This window comes from Oncorhynchus mykiss, chromosome 17 (genome assembly GCF_057628025.1).
Source record: "Oncorhynchus mykiss isolate SJ-2025 chromosome 17, ASM5762802v1, whole genome shotgun sequence".
NCBI classification, from domain to species: Eukaryota; Metazoa; Chordata; class Actinopteri; order Salmoniformes; family Salmonidae; genus Oncorhynchus; species Oncorhynchus mykiss.
The window spans coordinates 1005783-1024755 of record NC_143038.1 but is presented as its reverse complement, the minus strand read 5'-3'; the positions used below and the strand labels follow the sequence as shown (position 1 = coordinate 1024755).

At 43.8% G+C, this 18973-nt stretch overlaps 1 protein-coding gene across 1 annotated transcript; it reads left to right on the top strand.

The window, feature by feature from the left end:
- The first annotated feature begins 12497 nt into the window (after positions 1–12497).
- LOC110485534 (hatching enzyme 1.2) lies at positions 12498–14175 on the top strand. Its single transcript, XM_036940208.2, has one exon. The coding sequence runs from the start codon at positions 12848–12850 to the stop codon at positions 13646–13648; it is 801 nt and encodes a 266-aa protein (XP_036796103.2). The 5' UTR covers positions 12498–12847; the 3' UTR covers positions 13649–14175.
- Positions 14176–18973: the final 4798 nt, after the last annotated feature.

Here is an 18973-nt window from a genome sequence, read left to right as displayed (position 1 = left end):
CGAGTCTTTCAACCATGCCATCTCCCATCGATCTATGACCATTTTATTTGGGGTTCCTCACTTTCCAGTATATGTGTGTCTATAGTTCATAGGTCATCATTGGGCCCTTGTGGATGTATCAAATCTACATAAGGCCTACTGTCCAATATCCATATATGTGAATAGGAAAACATCTCAATCTCCCCTGATACTTCTAGAATAATCCCATCCTAGTTGTTGATATCGTATATTTTCCATGCTCATCTTCAGTACTGTTTTGGACATTCTTGACAATGTCACAGTCCCCCGGCCGCTCAATGCCGTGCCAGACGTGTATTAATAGATTGTCCCAGTAGAAGTTCAGTAAACATCTTTCCACTTTTTCGTCTTGTTCTCCTGAGGCTGTCTTCATGGTCATATCATCCCACCAACAAGTTTATTGTGGTGAATCTGGCTACGATCCTAGTTAAAGCCATGGGGGGGTGGAAGCAATGGTGGAGAAAGTACTAAATTGTCATACTTGAGAAAAAGTAAACATACTGTACCTTAATAGAAAATGATTCAAGTATAAGTGAAAGTCACCCAGTAAAATACAAGTAAAAGTCTAGAAGTATTTGGTTTTAAATATACTCAGGTGAATGGAATTGCTAAAATGTACTTAAGTACCAAAAGTAAAAGTATAAACCATTTCAAATTCCTTATATTAAGCAAACCAGACGGCACCATTTATTTTGTAATGTTTTTATTGATGGATAGCCAGGGGCACACTCCAACACTCAGACATAATTTACAATTAAAGCATTTGTGTTGAGTGAGCCAGCCAGGTAAGAGACAGTAGGGATGACCAGGGATGTTCTCTTGATAAGTGTGTGTGTTGAGTGAGTCCGCCAGATAAGAGACAGTAGGGATGACCAGGGATGTTCTCTTGATAAGTGTGTGTGTTGAGTGAGTCCGCCAGGTAAGAGACAGTAGGGATGACCAGGGATGTTCTCTTGATAAGTGTGTGTGTTGAGTGAGTCCGCCAGATAAGAGACAGTAGGGATGACCAGGGATGTTCTCTTGATAAGTGTGTGAATTGGGTGTCAGGGAAAATGTATGGAGTAAAAAGTATATTATGTTCTTTAGGAATGTAAAAGTGTGCAAAAATATAAATAGTAAAGTAAAGTACAGATTCCCCAAAAAACTACTTAAGTAGTACTTTAAATTAGTTTTACTTAAGGACTTTACCCCACTGGATAGAAGGAAGGAGAGAGAGGGAGAAAGGTTGAGAGAAAGAGTTATACAGACAGAAATAGGAGGGAGAAGAGAGGAGAAGGATAGAGATACACAGAGAGAGAGATGGAAGAGGAGAGAGAGAAAGAACCCACTGGACTTGGGTGTGTAGAGGGACAGTTCTCTAGACATAGGGGGGATCTGTTCACCTCATGGGAAATCAGTGCCTTGCTCCTCTCTCCGCAATGAGCCAATGGAACGTGGGAGAAATAGTTTCCTTGTGAACTCTCACTGCTGCTTATTTGACTGTCCTGACCGAGACCAGTTGGACAGCAACCAAACTGGCTACTGTAAACCATAGCCCACTAGATAAGTGCTGAGTGTGATTGGTGAATTTGCCTGAAACACAAACAGAATAATGACATGGTAAATATTCAATAACGGAAATTAAATTATCTGAATGTCAAAACAATAATAATAATTTCCTATATCCTCCTTGGCTGTGATATCTTATTGTAGGACCATTTGGAATTTGAAAGAGGGATAGATTTGACTTTATAATCCACTAGAGGTGAGTATTGACATGGGTTTCTGTCATGAAACCACTGTAGGAGTTAGAAGTTGTTAGAAGTTGTACCCTAAATGCTGGTCCAGGATTAGATGTTTCTTTTCCACCTTAGTTATGGATAGGGTTGAGGAACAGGTCATGTTATCCTAGATCTGCTGTTTGGGGAAAGTTGTTCCTCAAGCCAGTTGTAAAGCACATTATGTCTACATGGAGGACATGCTGCTGAGTTGAGTGACAGTTATAACCTGTATATATTACAGTAATAACATAACACACTATACTGTATATGTTACAATAATAACACAACACACTATACTGTATATGTTACAGTAATAACACAACACACTATACTGTATATGTTACAGTAATAACATAACACACTATACTGTATATGTTACAGTAATAACACAACACAATATACTGTATATATTACAGTAATAACATAACACACTATACTGTATATGTTACAGTAATAACACAACACATTGTACTGTATATATTACAGTAATAACACAACACACTATACTGTATATGTTACAGTAATAACACAACACACTATACTGTATATGTTACAGTAATAACACAACACACTATATTGTATATGTTACAGTAATAACACAACACACTATACTGTATATGTTACAGTAATAACACAACACACTATCCTGTATATGTTACAGTAATAACACAACACACTATACTGTATATGTTACAGTAATAACACAACACACTATACTGTATATGTTACAGTAATAACACAACACACTACACTGTATATGTTACAGTAATAACACAACGCACTATACTGTATATATTACAGTAATAACACAACACACTACACTGTATATGTTACAGCTCTTAAGGGTATATCATAAGCAAAAACAGCAATATGGAGGCAGATTGACTGATAAGGAAATGAAGCATGACACTGGCCTCTTAAATGTGTTTATTTACCTACTTTCTCCATTTGATATTGTATTCTAGCGTAGCCTATACTGGAGTCTAGCTGTTTTGATCTGAGGGTATGTGTGTGGCACTGGATGGAAAGGTTTATTTGAGAAGCAGTCGGTATTCATAAACCATGCTCCTTACAAGAACCACCGTGGGAAGGAGAGTCTTTTCTAACTCCATTTACAATTGGGGTCAAATATTAACATATTTTAATGTGCTAACATGTCTTACAAGCACGAACGCCACTTAATGCACCATCGCTCAGTCATATGCTATGAGCTGCCATTTTGTGACCTGGTCTACGTCAAGCTTTCCCCTCACACCATAGTGAAGTGACTACATGTGGTTGCTCTTAATGCAGTTTATTTGGGCAAGTGGTGCAGGAATTATATCTTATGAGGAGGGAAAGTGTCTGGGGTAATTATTTGTGTAAACCTTATTCCTCTTGATGTACTTTGTAGAGTAAATAAGCAGAGTTTCTGTCAGAGACAGTGCCAGATAGTTCCAGTGTTGGCGTGGTAGACTGTTTAATGTCGTCATTAATGAATGAATTCCCCTCCCTTACCCCTCACCTGTCTGCCTCACTCCTCCTCACCCTCCCCTCCCCATTGAGCACACCCTTCCTCCTACCCCCTCCGCACCCCATGCCCTCGCCCCACCTCCCCCTCTCACCCTCCCCTCCCCATTGAGCACACCCTTCCTCCTACCCCCTCCGCACCCCATGCCCTCACCTCACCTCCCCCTCTCACCCTTCAGTCTATGTTTACTGAAAAGCTGGTAGGGAATTAGTGTTCTGACGCGGTACATTTGTTCTGATGCGGTTCAATGGCAAGGCCTGACTATTGATTTATTGCACGTGCCATTTCTAATACCCAGGATACTTCTTAACCATAGGGCACTGCCTGAGTTCTAATACCCAGGATACTTCTTAACCATAGGGCACTGCCTGAGTTCTAATACCCAGGATACTTCTTAACCATAGGGCACTGCCTGAGTACTAATACCCAGGATACTACCATAGGGCACTGCCTGATTCTAATACCCAGGATACTTCTTAACAATAGGGCACTGCCTGAGTACTCATACCCAGGATACTTCTTAACCATAGGGCACTGCCTGAGTTCTAATACCCAGGATACTTCTTAACAATAGGGCACTGCCTGAGTACTCATACCCAGGATACGTCTTAACAATAGGGCACTGCCTGAGTACTCATACCCAGGATACTTCTTAACAATAGGGCACTGCCTGAGTTCTAATACCCAGGATACTTCTTAACCATAGGGCACTGCCTGAGTACTAATACCCAGGATACTACCATAGGGCACTGCCTGAGTTCTAATACCCAGGATACTTCTTAACCATAGGGCACTGCCTGAGTTCTAATACCCAGGATACTTCTTAACAATAGGGCACTGCCTGAGTTCTAATACCCAGGATACTTCTTAACCATAGGGCACTGCCTGAGTTCTAATACCCAGGATACTTCTTAACCATAGGGCACTGCCTGAGTACTAATACCCAGGATACTTCTTAACCATAGGGCACTGCCTGAGTACTAATACCCAGGATACTTCTTAACCATAGGGCACTGCCTGAGTTCTAATACCCAGGATACTTCTTAACCATAGGGCACTGCCTGAGTACTCACTACTCTTTTTCGTGTCGGTACAGAACTGATAAATGTTGTTTATCCAGTCATCTGTTGGTTCTAGAATCCCTCTTCATCCTGGTACACATCATCACACACTTCATGCAGCATCTGCCTACTTTGGATGAATAGGTGCCAATATATTCTGTTATACTGTATATACATGATGTATTATGATGTGGCACGCTGACTGTCTGGTGAGCATAGCCTTAGTGGACCTACAGCAGAACATTTTAAAGATCAAATCTTCTAAACATATTGTACTGTTTCTGTATGTTGCCAACACATTTCCTTTTATTTCTATGACCATTTACAAATAGAAGCCAATGAGACCAGCGGACATGACCTGTTAAACCCCTCCCATCACACTAATCTCACCCATAGCAGAACGGGAGCCACCAAGGACCACTGAAAACCCAGGCAGTCAGGACACATTTTATGTGAATGATTTAATGATGCCTGCTGTCATCGCCGTTCCATCCTACTGAATCCATACACATGGCACATGGTCATATGTCATGTATAACAGGTCCCAGTGTAACACGCACGCACACACACGCACGCACGCACGCACGCACGCACACACACACACACACACACACACACACACACACACACACACACACACACACACACACACACACACACACACACACACACACACGCACGCACACACACACACACACACACACACACACACATACACACACACACACACACACGTCCCAGTATGACTGTATCATATATCAGAGGGGGATTGTACATGGTGCATGACCCATAAACTCTGTTAATACACTGCCTCCACGATCCTGTCTGACCTATACATACCGTTCGGATGCCAACAAGAGCTTTGTAGCCATGCACCGGATTGCATATCCAGCTAAGCTTTAACGTTATATTAAACATAATTACTCTTTACGAAAATCCCTGTTTTCATAAACAATGTAGCCCTCTGTGATCCCATAATATAGAAACACATCATTTAATGGATTCCTAGAATACCTGTTGCAATCCATGGCTTCACTACATCCCTGACCTCATCCTCCACACAGCTAAAGCAGACGCTGATGGACAAGTGAAGATCCTCGTAACCCCACAGAGAGGTTGTAATTTGTGCCAGATGTGTAGGAGATATCAGTGTGAGCAAAGATCGTACATGAATCAGAAATATATGCTTCTTATTTAGTGGTGAATCGTTCTACCAAACAAATATCAAGTGTGCGTGTGTGTCGGTCTTCCAAAAACAATTACTGCTTTTCTGCCAAAGCTATTCTGTCTAGAGAGAAGCATACATTTGGACCAATACTTGTCCTATAGATAACGCTTTAGGAAACCCAACAAAGATGAAATTATCCTATCAATCTCTACCTATCTATCAATCTCTACCTATCTATCAATCTCTACCCATCTATCAATCTCTACCTATCTATCAATCTCTACCAATCTATCAATCTCTACCCATCTATCAATCTCTACCCATCTATCAATCTCTACCTATCTATCAATCTCTACCTATCTATCAATCTCTACCAATCTATCAATCTCTACCCATCTATCAATCTCTACCCATCTATCAATCTCTACCCATCTATCAATCTCTACCCATCTATCAATCTCTACCTATCTATCAATCTCTACCTATCTATCAATCTCTACCTATCTATCAATCTCTACCTATCTATCAATCTCTACCTATCTATCAATCTCTACCCATCTATCAATCTCTACCTATCTATCAATCTCTACCTATCTATCCCACCAGAAAGCTATATACTAAAATGCCATAACTTGTCTGTCTGTCTGCCTGTCTGTCTGCCATGACTCAATACAACCACGGGGGCATGGATCATAGATCATCCAAGCATCCCCCAATGCTCCTTCCTTCCCGGCCAGCTCAGTGCACTGTTGGCTGGGTACCAAGCCCTCCTTGACCCTCTGAGGATAGCCAGGCCTGCTATTCTGGCTGGTGGTAGCAAATACAGTTTGTCTGGAAGTGGACCATGGAGACACGGTGGGAACTAAAAGAAGAAAACACTTGTTGCTGTGTTTAGGACTGTTCCTTGTGTGACTGGGTCCTTTTGCTGTTAGGGCTTGTTGCTAGGCTTGTTGCTGTGTTTAGGACTGTTCCTTGTGTGACTGGGTCCTTTTGCTGTTAGGGCTTGTTGCTGTGTTTAGGACTGTTCCTTGTGTGACTGGGTCCTTTTGCTGTTAGGGCTTGTTGCTAGGCTTGTTGCTGTGTTTAGGACTGTTCCTTGTGTGACTGGGTCCTTTTGCTGTTAGGGCTTGTTGCTAGGCTTGTTGCTGTGTTTAGGACTGTTCCTTGTGTGACTGGGTCCTTTTGCTGTTAGGGCTTGTTGCTAGGCTTGTTGCTTGTTGCTAGGCTTGTTGCTTGTTGCTAGGCTTGCTTGGGATTGAGATGGATGCAAGCTGGCTATCTGGCAGAGGACTGTAGGGATCTTGATTCATGACAAGAAATACATTTCTATCATTCTTGAATCAACGTATTTAGATAGGCTAGATACATTAAAGCATAAGTCAACAGTCTTGGCATCTGTTGTGATGCAAAGTTGTCCTCTTAGTGGACATCATAATGACAGCAAACACTTCATAGCCTATGTGCCATGACACAGCCCAAATGTTATCCATGTGTGTGTGTGTGTGTGTGTGTGTGTGTGTGTGTGTGTGTGTGTGTGTGTGTGTGTGTGTGTGTGTGTGTGTGTGTGTGTGTGTGTGTGTGCGTGTGTAGTTTGGCCCTCGTCACAGGGTGTGTGTGTCAGCGGTTTGCCCCTCATCACAGTGTGTGTGTGTGTGTCAGCGGTTTGCCCCTCGTCACAGTGTGTGTGTGTGTGAGCGGTTTGCCCCTCGTTACAGTGTGTGTGTGAGCGGTTTGTCCCTCGTCACAGTGTGTGTGTGTGTGTGTGTGTGTGTGTGTGTGTGTGTGTGTGTGTGTGTGTGTGTGTGTGTGTGTGTGTGTGTGTGAGCGTGAGCAGTTTGGCCCTCGTCACAGGGTGTGTGTGTCAGCGGTTTGCCCCTCGTCACAGTGTGTGTGTGTGTGTGTGTGTGTGTGTGTGTGTGTGTGTGTGTGAGCAGTTTTCCCCTCGTCACAGTGTGTGTGTGTGAGAGCGGTTTGCCCCTCGTCACAGTGTGTGTTTGTCAGCGGTTTGCCCCTCGTCACAGTGTGTGTGTGTGTGTGTGAGCGGTTTGCCCCTCGCCACAGTGTGTGTGTGAGTGGTTTGCCCCTCGTCACAGTGTGTATGTGTGCGAGCGGTTTGCCCCTCGTCACAGTGTGTGTGTGTGAGCGGTTTGCCCCTCGTCACAGTGTGTGTGTGTGTGAGCGGTTTGCCCCTCGTCACAGTGTGTGTGTGTGTGAGCGGTTTGCCCCTCGTCACAGTGTGCTACTTAACAATAAAAAAAAGCTTCCCTCACTACCACAAGAGAACATAGACCACCCAGTACTCTCTAAGGGGGTTGTCACAAGGGAACAATCACTTTATAGTCTAGTGGGAAAATGTGGTAATTTTAGTTCAACTACACCTTTAAAACAACCTTACTACATTAAGATGTATTGTAAGTTACTCTGGTAAAAGTTGCTAAATGACTAAAATCTAAATATAAATCTAACTGAATTTAAGTCAATATAATATATCTCAACAAAATGTTCATTTTCTGCTCATGGAGTCTTATAAAAAAAAACTGTTCTGACACAGCTCTCTCTCTCTCTGCCTCCTGTTTTCAAGGTGAACATTTCAGGGCAAATTCAGTCAAGTCAGTTTATCTCTCCCTGTGATTTCACTCCTCTGAGGTGATCCCCTCTTCCAGACAAGAGTGTGTGTGTGTAAGAGACAGGTTGCATCCCAAATGACCACCTATTCCCTACGTAGTGCACTACGTTTGACCAGAGACATACAGTATGGACCCTGGTCAAAAGTAGTGGGATTTGGGATACAGACAGAGAGTGTAGAGCTGGCATGTGGGAGCCTGGACAGCCCACACAAATACCCTGATCTATGTCTGTGTGTGCAGTCATCAGACAGAGCACCACAGTCTGTGCTTTGTACCAAACACACACTCTGTCATGAAGATGAACTCTCCCCCACACACACACACACACACACTACCCCCCCTAGTCAACCCTGTTACTTGAACAAAACCCATCAGATGTGCATTAATACTCATATCTCTGACAGGCTGAGGGAGGCTTGCTAATACACAGTCCCTACAAGATCCAATATTGATTATGATTTGGGAACCTCTACAGCAGGGGTGTTGAACTCTTACCCTACGAGGTCTGGAGCCTGCTACTTCTCTGTTCTACCTGATAATGATTTGGGAAACTCTACAGCAGGGGTGTTGAACTCTTACCCTACGAGATCCGGAGCCTGCTACTTCTCTGTTCTACCTGATAATGACATGGGAAACTCTACAGCAGGGGTGTTGAACTCTTACCCTACGAGGTCCGGAGCCTGCTACTTCTCTGTTCTACCTGATAATGATTTGGGAAACTCTACAGCAGGGGTGTTGAACTCTTACCCTACGAGATCCAGAGCCTGCTACTTCTCTGTTCTACCTGATAATGATTTGGGAAACTCTACAGCAGGGGTGTTGAACTCTTACCCTACGAGGTCCAGAGCCTGCTACTTCTCTGTTCTACCTGATAATGATTTGGGAAACTCTACAGCAGGGGTGTTGAACTCTTACCCTACGAGGTCCGGAGCCTGCTACTTCTCTGTTCTACCTGATAATGACTTGCACCCACCTGGTGTCCCAGGTCTGAATCAGTCCCTGATCAGACAGGAAGAATGAGAAAACTCAGAGGAACTGACTTCCAGGTTCAGAGTTGACTTTGGGGTGCTAGAGGTTTTTACATCCATGCTATTACAATGAATTGACATTATGATAAAATAATTAGACACTTTGGACCTGGAACTAAAACCTTATGGTTTCAAATAAAGACCACCTCTAAATCCAACGTCCTTTCACTCATGCCTCCCATTCCTTTAACACTTGTACAGATTTGTGGTCTTAATTTGATCATTGTGTCTTCTGTGAAGATCATCCCATCCTCGTCATCCCCACGGAGAGGCCTAGGAAGAACTAAGGATCATTCCATCCTCGTCATCCCCAAGGAGAGGCCTAGGAAGAACTAAGGATCATCCCATCCTCGTCATCCCCACAGAGAGGCCTAGGAAAAACTAAGGATCATCCCATCCTCGTCATCCCACGGAGAGGCCTAGAAAGAACTAAGGATCATCCCATCCTCGTCATCCCCACGGAGAGGCCTAGGAAGAACTAAGGATCATCCCATCCTCGTCATCCCCACGGAGAGGCCTAGGAAGAACTAAGGATCATCCCATCCTCGTCATCCCCACGGAGAGGCCTAGGAAGAACTAAGGATCATCCCATCCTCGTTATCCCCACGGAGAGACCTAGGAAGAACTAAGGATCATCCCATCCTCGTCATCCCCACGGAGAGGCCTAGGAAGAACTAAGGCGAGAGAACTAAAGTAGCTCGACTTTCTTGGCAGTGGAGAGGAGACTCTTTGGAGGGAAGGGTCTTTGGATGCAGTAGTGGAGACTCCCTAGACTGGAATACTTACGTTTTAGTATTTTATTCAACATCTGACAGACTTCTTGGCTGTGTCTGGATGCTGGAGTCCAGAGAGACCATGTATTTTATACAGAACCTTCATAGATGTGTCTGGATTAGGATTATGGCTTGGTGTCCATCCTACCTGTCCTGTACAAACACCCAATGGGAGTTTCTCACAGTCTAACCCCACAGTTCCAACTAGGTGATGATCCCGTAATAATCCATGTTGATCAGAGTACACAACACCATGCCTACTGAAAACTTGCCCGTTCAGTTTACATCCAGGTGTAATTAGCAGGTCTAAATAGACTTCTTCTGTCCATGTTGTACTATACAAGGGTTAGTGCTTATTTACTGGTTATGGTATCATGCAAGTATTTTATTCAACGTCTGACAGAAGTGCAGTGCAATAAAGCTGCCACTAAACACTGATCTTAGGTCAGTTTTCACCCCGAATGAAAGATAGTTGGTTAATATGCCCCTAACCCTCTCCTCCTCTTCTCCTCTCCTTTCCCCCTCCTCTTCCACTCTTCTCCTCTCCTCCTCTCCTCTCCTCTCCCCCTCTCCTCCTCTCTCTCCTCCTCATTCCATTTGTGTGTTCTCAGCATTGCACTGTAGTGTAAATCTCATCCATTACATTACAGTGGCATCTCTAGTTTCATCTACACACCCTAGATATGAACATACTGTGCATCCCAAAATGGCACCCTATTCCCTACAAAGTGGATTACTTGACAAAAGTAGTGCACTACATAGGGGGAGGGCTAGTCAAAAGTATCGCTCTACAGATGCTGTATCTTAATTCGATCCTCCTGTTGTTACAGGAATCTTCCTGCACGGCAGGAAATACAAACTAGCAGTGTATTCAAGGATGGTAATTTCCACGTTAAAATTTCAGACTTAATTTTCCCTTCTGAAAATGTATCAACCCCTACAAACATGTCCATGAATTATAATCCACATAATAATTCACTTTTCGATTCTCTTCCTGGTGTAGCAAACGGGCTCACATTAAGATCCTACATCTGTATCTAGGGAATATGGTGGCATTAGAGACCATAGTCTGTCTTGATCATCTAACTCCCATGAATGTTATATGAATCTCTGTATGTGATAAGAGGGGTGCTATCTGCCATACCACAAGAGTAGAGTCAACCCACAGTCGTTTAACTAAGCTTGAACATGACAGCGGTGCAATGAAGACATATTAATCAGGTTACTAAGGAGTACGAAAATCAAAGGAAAAATAAATAGAAGCTTTGCACTTGTTGATAAGGTAGAATAATTTAAACAAACTTAACACGGGTGGCTTTTAATCCTTAGACTACTAGTCATTTCTATATGTGAACGTACCATTAGGGAGGGTGAGTAGAGTAGAGTGATGGTTCACCATAGAGGAGTGTGTAGCTTTCAGCCATATACAGATCTTTATCCTCGAAGTGCAGTTGATCCAAGGTCGTCCCTCACACTGTGTAGCCTAATCAGTGTGAAGCAGAACGTATGGAGACAGTGTCTGTATGTCAGGCCCATGGACATACATCAGACCCAGTTCTCCTCGCCCTCTCACCTCAGGCGGGATGAATGAAGACTAGGAACTGTGGTTATGTCTGATGATGTGGTGTAGGAAGGAGGAGGGAGCGTACCGGTGTGGGGCACACACATGTAGATAAATACTGGAGGATGAATTACAGTATGTGAGAGAGAGAGAGAGAGAGAGAGGGAGAGAGAGAGAGAGAGAGAGAGAGAGAGAGAGAGATATGGGGAGGGAGAGAGAGATATGGGGAGGGAGAGAGAGAGAGAGAGAGGGAGAGAGAAAGATATGGGGAGGGAGAGAGAGAGAGAGAGAGGGATATGGGGAGGGGGAGAGAGGGAGAAGGAGAGGGGGAAGGAGAGAGGGAGAGAAAGGGCGAGGGCGAGAGAGAGAGGGAGAGGGAGAGAGAGAGAGCAAGGGAGCGAGGGAGAGGGAGAGGGAGAGAGAGAGAGCGAGGGAGCGAGGGAGGGAGAGGGAACGAGGGAGATATACACAGAGAGAGATACTCAGCCTGTTCTCTATCTGTTGTGCACTCACCCACTCCGTCACCACCCACTTACACCATTCACAATCCTCAACCATTTTAGGATCTCTGCAGTGCTGCTATGGGGTCTAACAGAATCAAAAACAGCATTCCTGTCCCTCCACTCTTCCATAACCCTACAAACACCAGCCCCAGACACACAGTATATGTGTATCCAGCACAATGTCTTCAGCACAGCTAGGATTGGAATGATTGGGTATTAGGCCTTTAAAACGCCATATTAACGTAAACCGGATTATTGAATGAAATGAAATTGTTACCACTTGTGGACTATACAGTATTGTCTGTCCTTTACCATGTTTCTAGTCACTAAGACCTTAATGCCTCAACCAGGCTACAGTGGCCTCAGAGTAGGGCAATTACAATCAGAGTTTCTGGTTTAGGAATGTGTGGGGAGAGTGTGTCTGATCTGGTGGTGGCGCATCATAAAGACTGTAGCAGCATAGCTGGACAACTCCTACAGCTCTGGTACATTACATTACCTGAACAACTTGAATAGACACGGCTATCTACTCTGTCTGAAGATTACGTAGTCATTCTGAATGACCCATACATGCATCAGTACAGACGTTGGTTGATATGAAACTGATACAACTTTCAACTGAACAATGGGAACAGTGAAACATTTGCTACTTTGGGTACAGAGAGTGATGACCAGCCGGTTCAGCCAGTTCAAGGCTGGATTGGTCACGAGTTGAGGCTTCTGAGAATGTTGTGTCCTGTGTCATCTGGGTCTTCGTCAGGCATCCGGCTGGCCGGGCTGTCCCCCACAGCCACAGCGAAAGAGGACACCCAAACAGTCTCTCCGACTGCTAAGAAAAATGGCCTACCTTCTTTCTCTCTCCTTCTTCCTCCTCTTCCTAGGACTCACACAGGCCCACCCTCTCCAGCTTGATGAGATGGTCTTCACAGAAGACCCAGATGATCTGGTGGACATCACCACCAGGATCCTGGAGACCAACAATGGCACCACAGAGATGCTGATGGAAGGAGACGTCATGGTCCCCAGAACCAGGAGTGCCATCAGGTGCTTGTGGTCCAACAAATGTCTCTGGGAGAGGAAGAAGTCAGAGAACCTCGTCAAGGTTCCTTACACGCTCAGCTCAGATTTTGACTCTTATTCCCAGGGGAAGATCAAGTACGCCATGAACACCTTCCACACCAAGACCTGCGTGCGCTTCGTCCAACGTAGCAACCAGAGGGACTACCTTAGCATCGAAAGCAGATCCGGCTGTTCTTCATGGGTTGGAAAAACCGGAGGTAAGCAGCTCGTATCCCTCGAAAAAGGAGGGTGTGTTTACCGCGGTACCATCCAGCACGAGCTGCTCCACGCTCTGGGTTTCTACCACGAACAGAACAGGAGTGACCGCGACAAGTACATCCGGATCAACTGGGAGTATGTTGAACGTGGGGAGGAGCCCAACTTCGACAAAGAAGACACCAACAACCTGGACATTCCCTATGACTACTCCTCCGTCATGCATTATAATAGATGGTCGTTCAGCACTGTGTATAGGAAGGAGACGATCACTCCTGTTCCTGACGCCACTGTGCCCATCGGACAGAGCTTGGAGATGTCTGAGCTCGACGTTCAGAGGGTTAACAAGCTCTACAGGTGTTAAAGGGAGGGAAAAGTTGGAGCTGAATCTGATGTCTGAATCTGATGTCTGAATTTGATGTCTGATTCTGATGTCTGAATCTGATGTCTGATTCTGATGTCTGAATCTGATGTCTGAATCTGATGTCTGAATCTGATGTCTGAATCTGATGTCTGAATTTGATGTCTGAATCTGATGTCTGAATCTGATGTCTGAATCTGATGTCTGAATCTGATGTCTGAATTTGATGTCTGAATTTGATGTCTGAATCTGATGTCTGAATTTGATGTCTGAATCTGATGTCTGAATCTGATGTCTGAATTTGATGTCTGAATTTGATGTCTGAATCTGATGTCTGAATCTGATGTCTGAATCTGATGTCTGAATCTGATGTCTGGATCTGATGTCTGAATTTGATGTCGGACTGTCAATGTTAAAATGATCTGGCATTGTGTTGTTTGAAGGCAATGTGGGGTTAACTCATTTTGTCATGTTCATTACTTGATAGTAATGGAAATAAATAAATCTCATGAGGAAGCACATAAGTCCTCTATCTTTCTTTTGTCAAGTCATTTCAGTCAATTTTCCACACTACATCATTTAGGGTTAGATTAGAGCTAGGGTTAGGGGTAGAGCTAGAGTTAGGGGTAGAGATAGGGTTATGGTTATGTGTAGGGTTAGAGCTAGGGTTAGGTTGGGGTTAGAGCTAAGGTTAGGGTTAGAGCTAGGGTTAGGGTTAGAGCTAGGGTTAAGGTTAGAGCTAGGGGTAGGGTTAGAGCTAGGATTAGGGTTAGAGCTAGGGTTAGAGCTAGGGTTATGGGCTAGGGGTAGGGTTAGAGCTAGGGTTAGGTTGGGGTTAGAGCTAGAGTTAGGGTTAGAGCTATGGTTATGGTTAGAGCTAGCGTTAGGGTTAGAGCTGGGGTTATGGTTAGAGCTATGGTTATGGTTAGAGCTAGCGTTAGGGTTAGAGCTAGGGGTAGGGTTAGAGCTGGGGTTATGGTTAGAGCTATGGTTATGGTTAGAGCTAGCGTTAGGGTTAGAGCTAGGGGTAGGGTTAGAGCTAGGGTTAGGTTGGGGTTAGAGCTAGCGTTAGGGTTAGAGCTATGGTAATGGTTAGAGCTAGCGTTAGGGTTAGAGCTAGCGTTAGGGTTAGAGCTATGGTTATGGTTAGAGCTAGCGTTAGGGTTAGAGCTAGGGGTAGGGTTAGAGCTAGGGTTAGGTTGGGGTTAGAGCTAGCGTTAGGGTTAGAGCTATGGTTATGGTTAGAGCTAGCGTTAGGGTTAGAGCTAGCGTTAGGGTTAGAGCTATAGTTATGGTTAGAGCTAGAGGTAGGGTTAGAGCTAAGGTTGGAGCTAGGGGTAGGGTTAGAGCTAAGGTTATGGTTAGGGGTAGGGTTAGAGCTAAGGTTAGGTTCAATAAATGACTGACGAATCTGATGTGCACTGGCACAGGCAACCCCTTTAGCATAAATGGTAAGACTTGTGTATGAGATATTTTAAATTACTAAAAAAAGCTCTAAAAAGAAGACCAGAATCAGACATTAAAATAGGGCTTAGGTTAAGAGCCAGAAATTCTAAACTAAGAATAGAGGCCAAGTGCCAAGGTCAGAGCGGTGGTCTAGGAGGAAAAGTTCGGTATGAGAATCTAAATATTAAAATAGATATAGAGAGTGAGGGATTCGGATTAGATATGGGGGTGTAGGGACACAAGGTTAGGGTTAGGAATTAAACTGAAGATTTAAAATCTATAGGTTAAGCCAGGGGATGAACATGAACCTAGAGTTAGGGTTATGGTTAGGGTTGAGCCAGGGGATGAACATGAACCTAGAGTTAGGGTTATGGTTGTGGTTATGGTTAGGGTTGAGCCAGGGGATGAACATGAACCTAGGGTTAGGGTTATGGTTAGGGTTGAGCCAGGGGATGAACATGAACCTAGAGTTAGGGTTATGGTTGTGGTTATGGTTAGGGTTGAGCCAGGGGATGAACATGAACCCAGAGTTAGGGTTAGGGTTATGGTTAGGGTCGTGGTTATGGTTAGGGTTGAGCCAGGGGATGAACATTAACCTAGAGTTAGGGTTATGGTTATGGTTAGGGTTGTGGTTATGGTTAGGGTTGAGCCAGGGGATGAACATGAACCTAGAGTTAGGGTTAGGGTTATAGTTATTGTTAGGGTTGAGCCAGGGGATGAACATGAACCCAGAGTTAGGGTTAGAGTTATGGTTAGGGTTGAGCCAGGGGATGAACATGAACCTAGAGTTAGGGTTAGGGTTATGGTTATGGTTAGGGTTGAGCCAAGAGATGAACATGAACCTAGAGTTAGGGTTAGGGTTATGGTTAGGGTTGTGGTTATGGTTAGGGTTGAGCCAGGGGATGAACATGAACCTAGAGTTAGGGTTAGGGTTAGGGTTATGGTTGTGGTTATGGTTAGGGTTGAGCCAGGGGATGAACATGAACCTAGAGTTAGGGTTAGGGTTATGGTTATTGTTAGGGTTGAGCCAGGGGATGAACATGAACCTAGAGTTAGGGTTATGGTTATGGTTAGGGTTGTGGTTATGGTTAGGGTTGAGCCAGGGGATGAACATGAACCTAGAGTTAGGGTTAGGGTTATGGTTATTGTTAGGGTTGAGCCAGGGGATGAACATGAACCTAGAGTTAGGGTTAGGGTTATGGTTAGGGTTGTGGTTATGGTTAGGGTTGAGCCAGGGGATGAACATGAACCTAGAGTTAGGGTTGTGGTTATGGTTAGGGTTGTGGTTATGGTTAGGGTTGAGCCAGGGGATGAACATGAACCTAGAGTTAGGGTTATGGTTAGGGTTAGGGTTGAGCCAGGGGATGAACATGAACCCAGAGTTAGGGTTAGGGTTGTGGTTATGGTTAGGGTTGAGCCAGGGGATGAACATGAACCCAGAGTTAGGGTTAGGGTTATGGTTAGGGTTGAGCCAGGGGATGAACATGAACCTAGAGTTAGGGTTAGGGTTATGGTTGTGGTTATGGTTAGGGTTGAGCCAGGGGATGAACATGAACCTAGAGTTAGGGTTAGGGTTATGGTTATGGTTAGGGTTGAGCCAGGGGATGAACATGAACCTAGAGTTAGGGTTAGGGTTCTGGTTATGGTTAGGGTTGTGGTTATGGTTAGGGTTGAGCCAGGGGATGAACATGAACCTAGAGTTAGGGTTATGGTTAGGGTTGAGCCAGGGGATGAACATGAACCTAGGGTTAGGGTTAGGATTAGGGTTAGGGTTATGGTTATGGTTAGGGTTGTGGTTATGGTTAGGGTTGAGCCAGGGGATGAACATGAACCTAGGGTTAGGGTTAGGATTAGGGTTAGGGTTATTGTTATGGTTAGGGTTGTGGTTATGGTTAGGGTTGAGCCAGGGGATGAACATGAACCTAGAGTTAGGGTTAGGGTTATGGTTATGGTTAGGGTTGAGCCAGGGGATGAACATGAACCTAGAGTTAGGGTTAGGGTTCTGGTTATGGTTAGGGTTGTGGTTATGGTTAGGGTTGAGCCAGGGGATGAACATGAACCTAGGGTTAGGGTTAGGATTAGGGTTAGGGTTATGGTTATGGTTAGGGTTGTGGTTATGGTTAGGGTTGAGCCAGGGGATGAACATGAACCTAGAGTTAGGGTTAGTTGAACAGTTGTTGATAGTTAGTTTGAACATCTATAAATCATCTGAAGGGGGCTGTCCCGATAGTGGGATTCTACTGGTTCACTCCCACTGACCATGCACTTGCAGAGTCTCCCTCCATCCTTCTTGTTCTAGACACACTTATCTCCTGGACCCTGGTCCCACAGACAGACACACACATTCTCTCTCTGAATGCTGTATGAAACCATATCTTTTGCCATAGTGGAAGCATGCCCTGCGTCTCAAATCACTCTCTATTCCCATACATAGTGCCCTACTTTTGACCAGGGCCCATGCCCTATGGTCCCTGGTCAAAAGTAGTGCACTAAATAGGGAACAGGGTTTCATTCGAGACGCTGGCCATGGACAACGTCCTATCTGTTCAGTGTCACATGTTAATGCGGATGAGGATGAGCCACATTTTGAATTACATGTAGAAAGAGCGAGCGATCTTAGGATCTCTGGTACTAGGAGGAATGCATGTCCATGTGAAAGTGCTCTTAAAATGGAACTGGGCAACTTCTTGAGTCCAGTGGAATGAGTGCATTTGGCAAGAGTACAAAGGCAGAGGAATACAGTAGATGACATATTGTGGAAGATTTCTTAAAAAGCATATGGATTCTTTCCCTTTGCCATTAGGTCTATCTCTTCCATCTAATAGCACTGGTTCTGTTATGAAGACTCACCTCATGCATTTTAAAGTATAGAAATGACTCAAAGCCCAAAGAAAATGTTAAATGGAAGCAAGGAGGTTGATTTTGCTCCTATCTTCCTTTACATCTGTAGAGCTATAATGGAACTATAGAACACTCCTAAATCAATATGACTATAATGGAGTTCTGGAACACTCCTAAATCAATATGACTATAATGGAACTATAGAACACTCCTAAATCAATATGACTATAATGGAGTTCTGGAACACTCCTAAATCAATATGACTATAATGGAGTTCTGGAACACTCCTAAATCAATATGACTATAATGGAACTATAGAACACTTCTAAATCTATATGACTACAATGGAACTATAGAACACTCCTAAATCAATAGGACTATAATGGAACTATAGAACACTCCTAAATCAGTATGACTATAATGGAACTATAGAACACTCCTAAATCAATATGACTACAATGGAACTATAGAACACTCCTAAATCTATATGACTACAATGGAACTATAGAACACTCCTAAATCAATATGACTACAATGGGGTTCTGGAACACTCCTAAATCAATATGACTATAATGGAACTATAGAACACTTCTAAATCTATATGACTACAATGGAACTATAGAACACTCCTAAATCAATAGGACTATAATGGAACTATAGAACACTCCTAAATCAATATGACTATAATGGGGTTCTGGAACACTCCTAAATCAATATGACTATAATGGAACTATAGAACACTTCTAAATCTATATGACTATAATGGAACTATAGAACACTCCTAAATCAGTATGACTATAATGGGGTTCTGGAACACTCCTAAATCAATATGACTATAATGGAACTATAGAACACTTCTAAATCTATATGACTATAATGGAACTATAGAACACTCCTAAATCAATATGACTATAATGGAGTTCTGGAACACTCCTAAATCAATATGACTATAATGGAGTTCTGGAACACTCCTAAATCTATATGACTACAATGGAACTATAGAACACTCCTAAATCAGTATGACTATAATGGGGTTCTGGA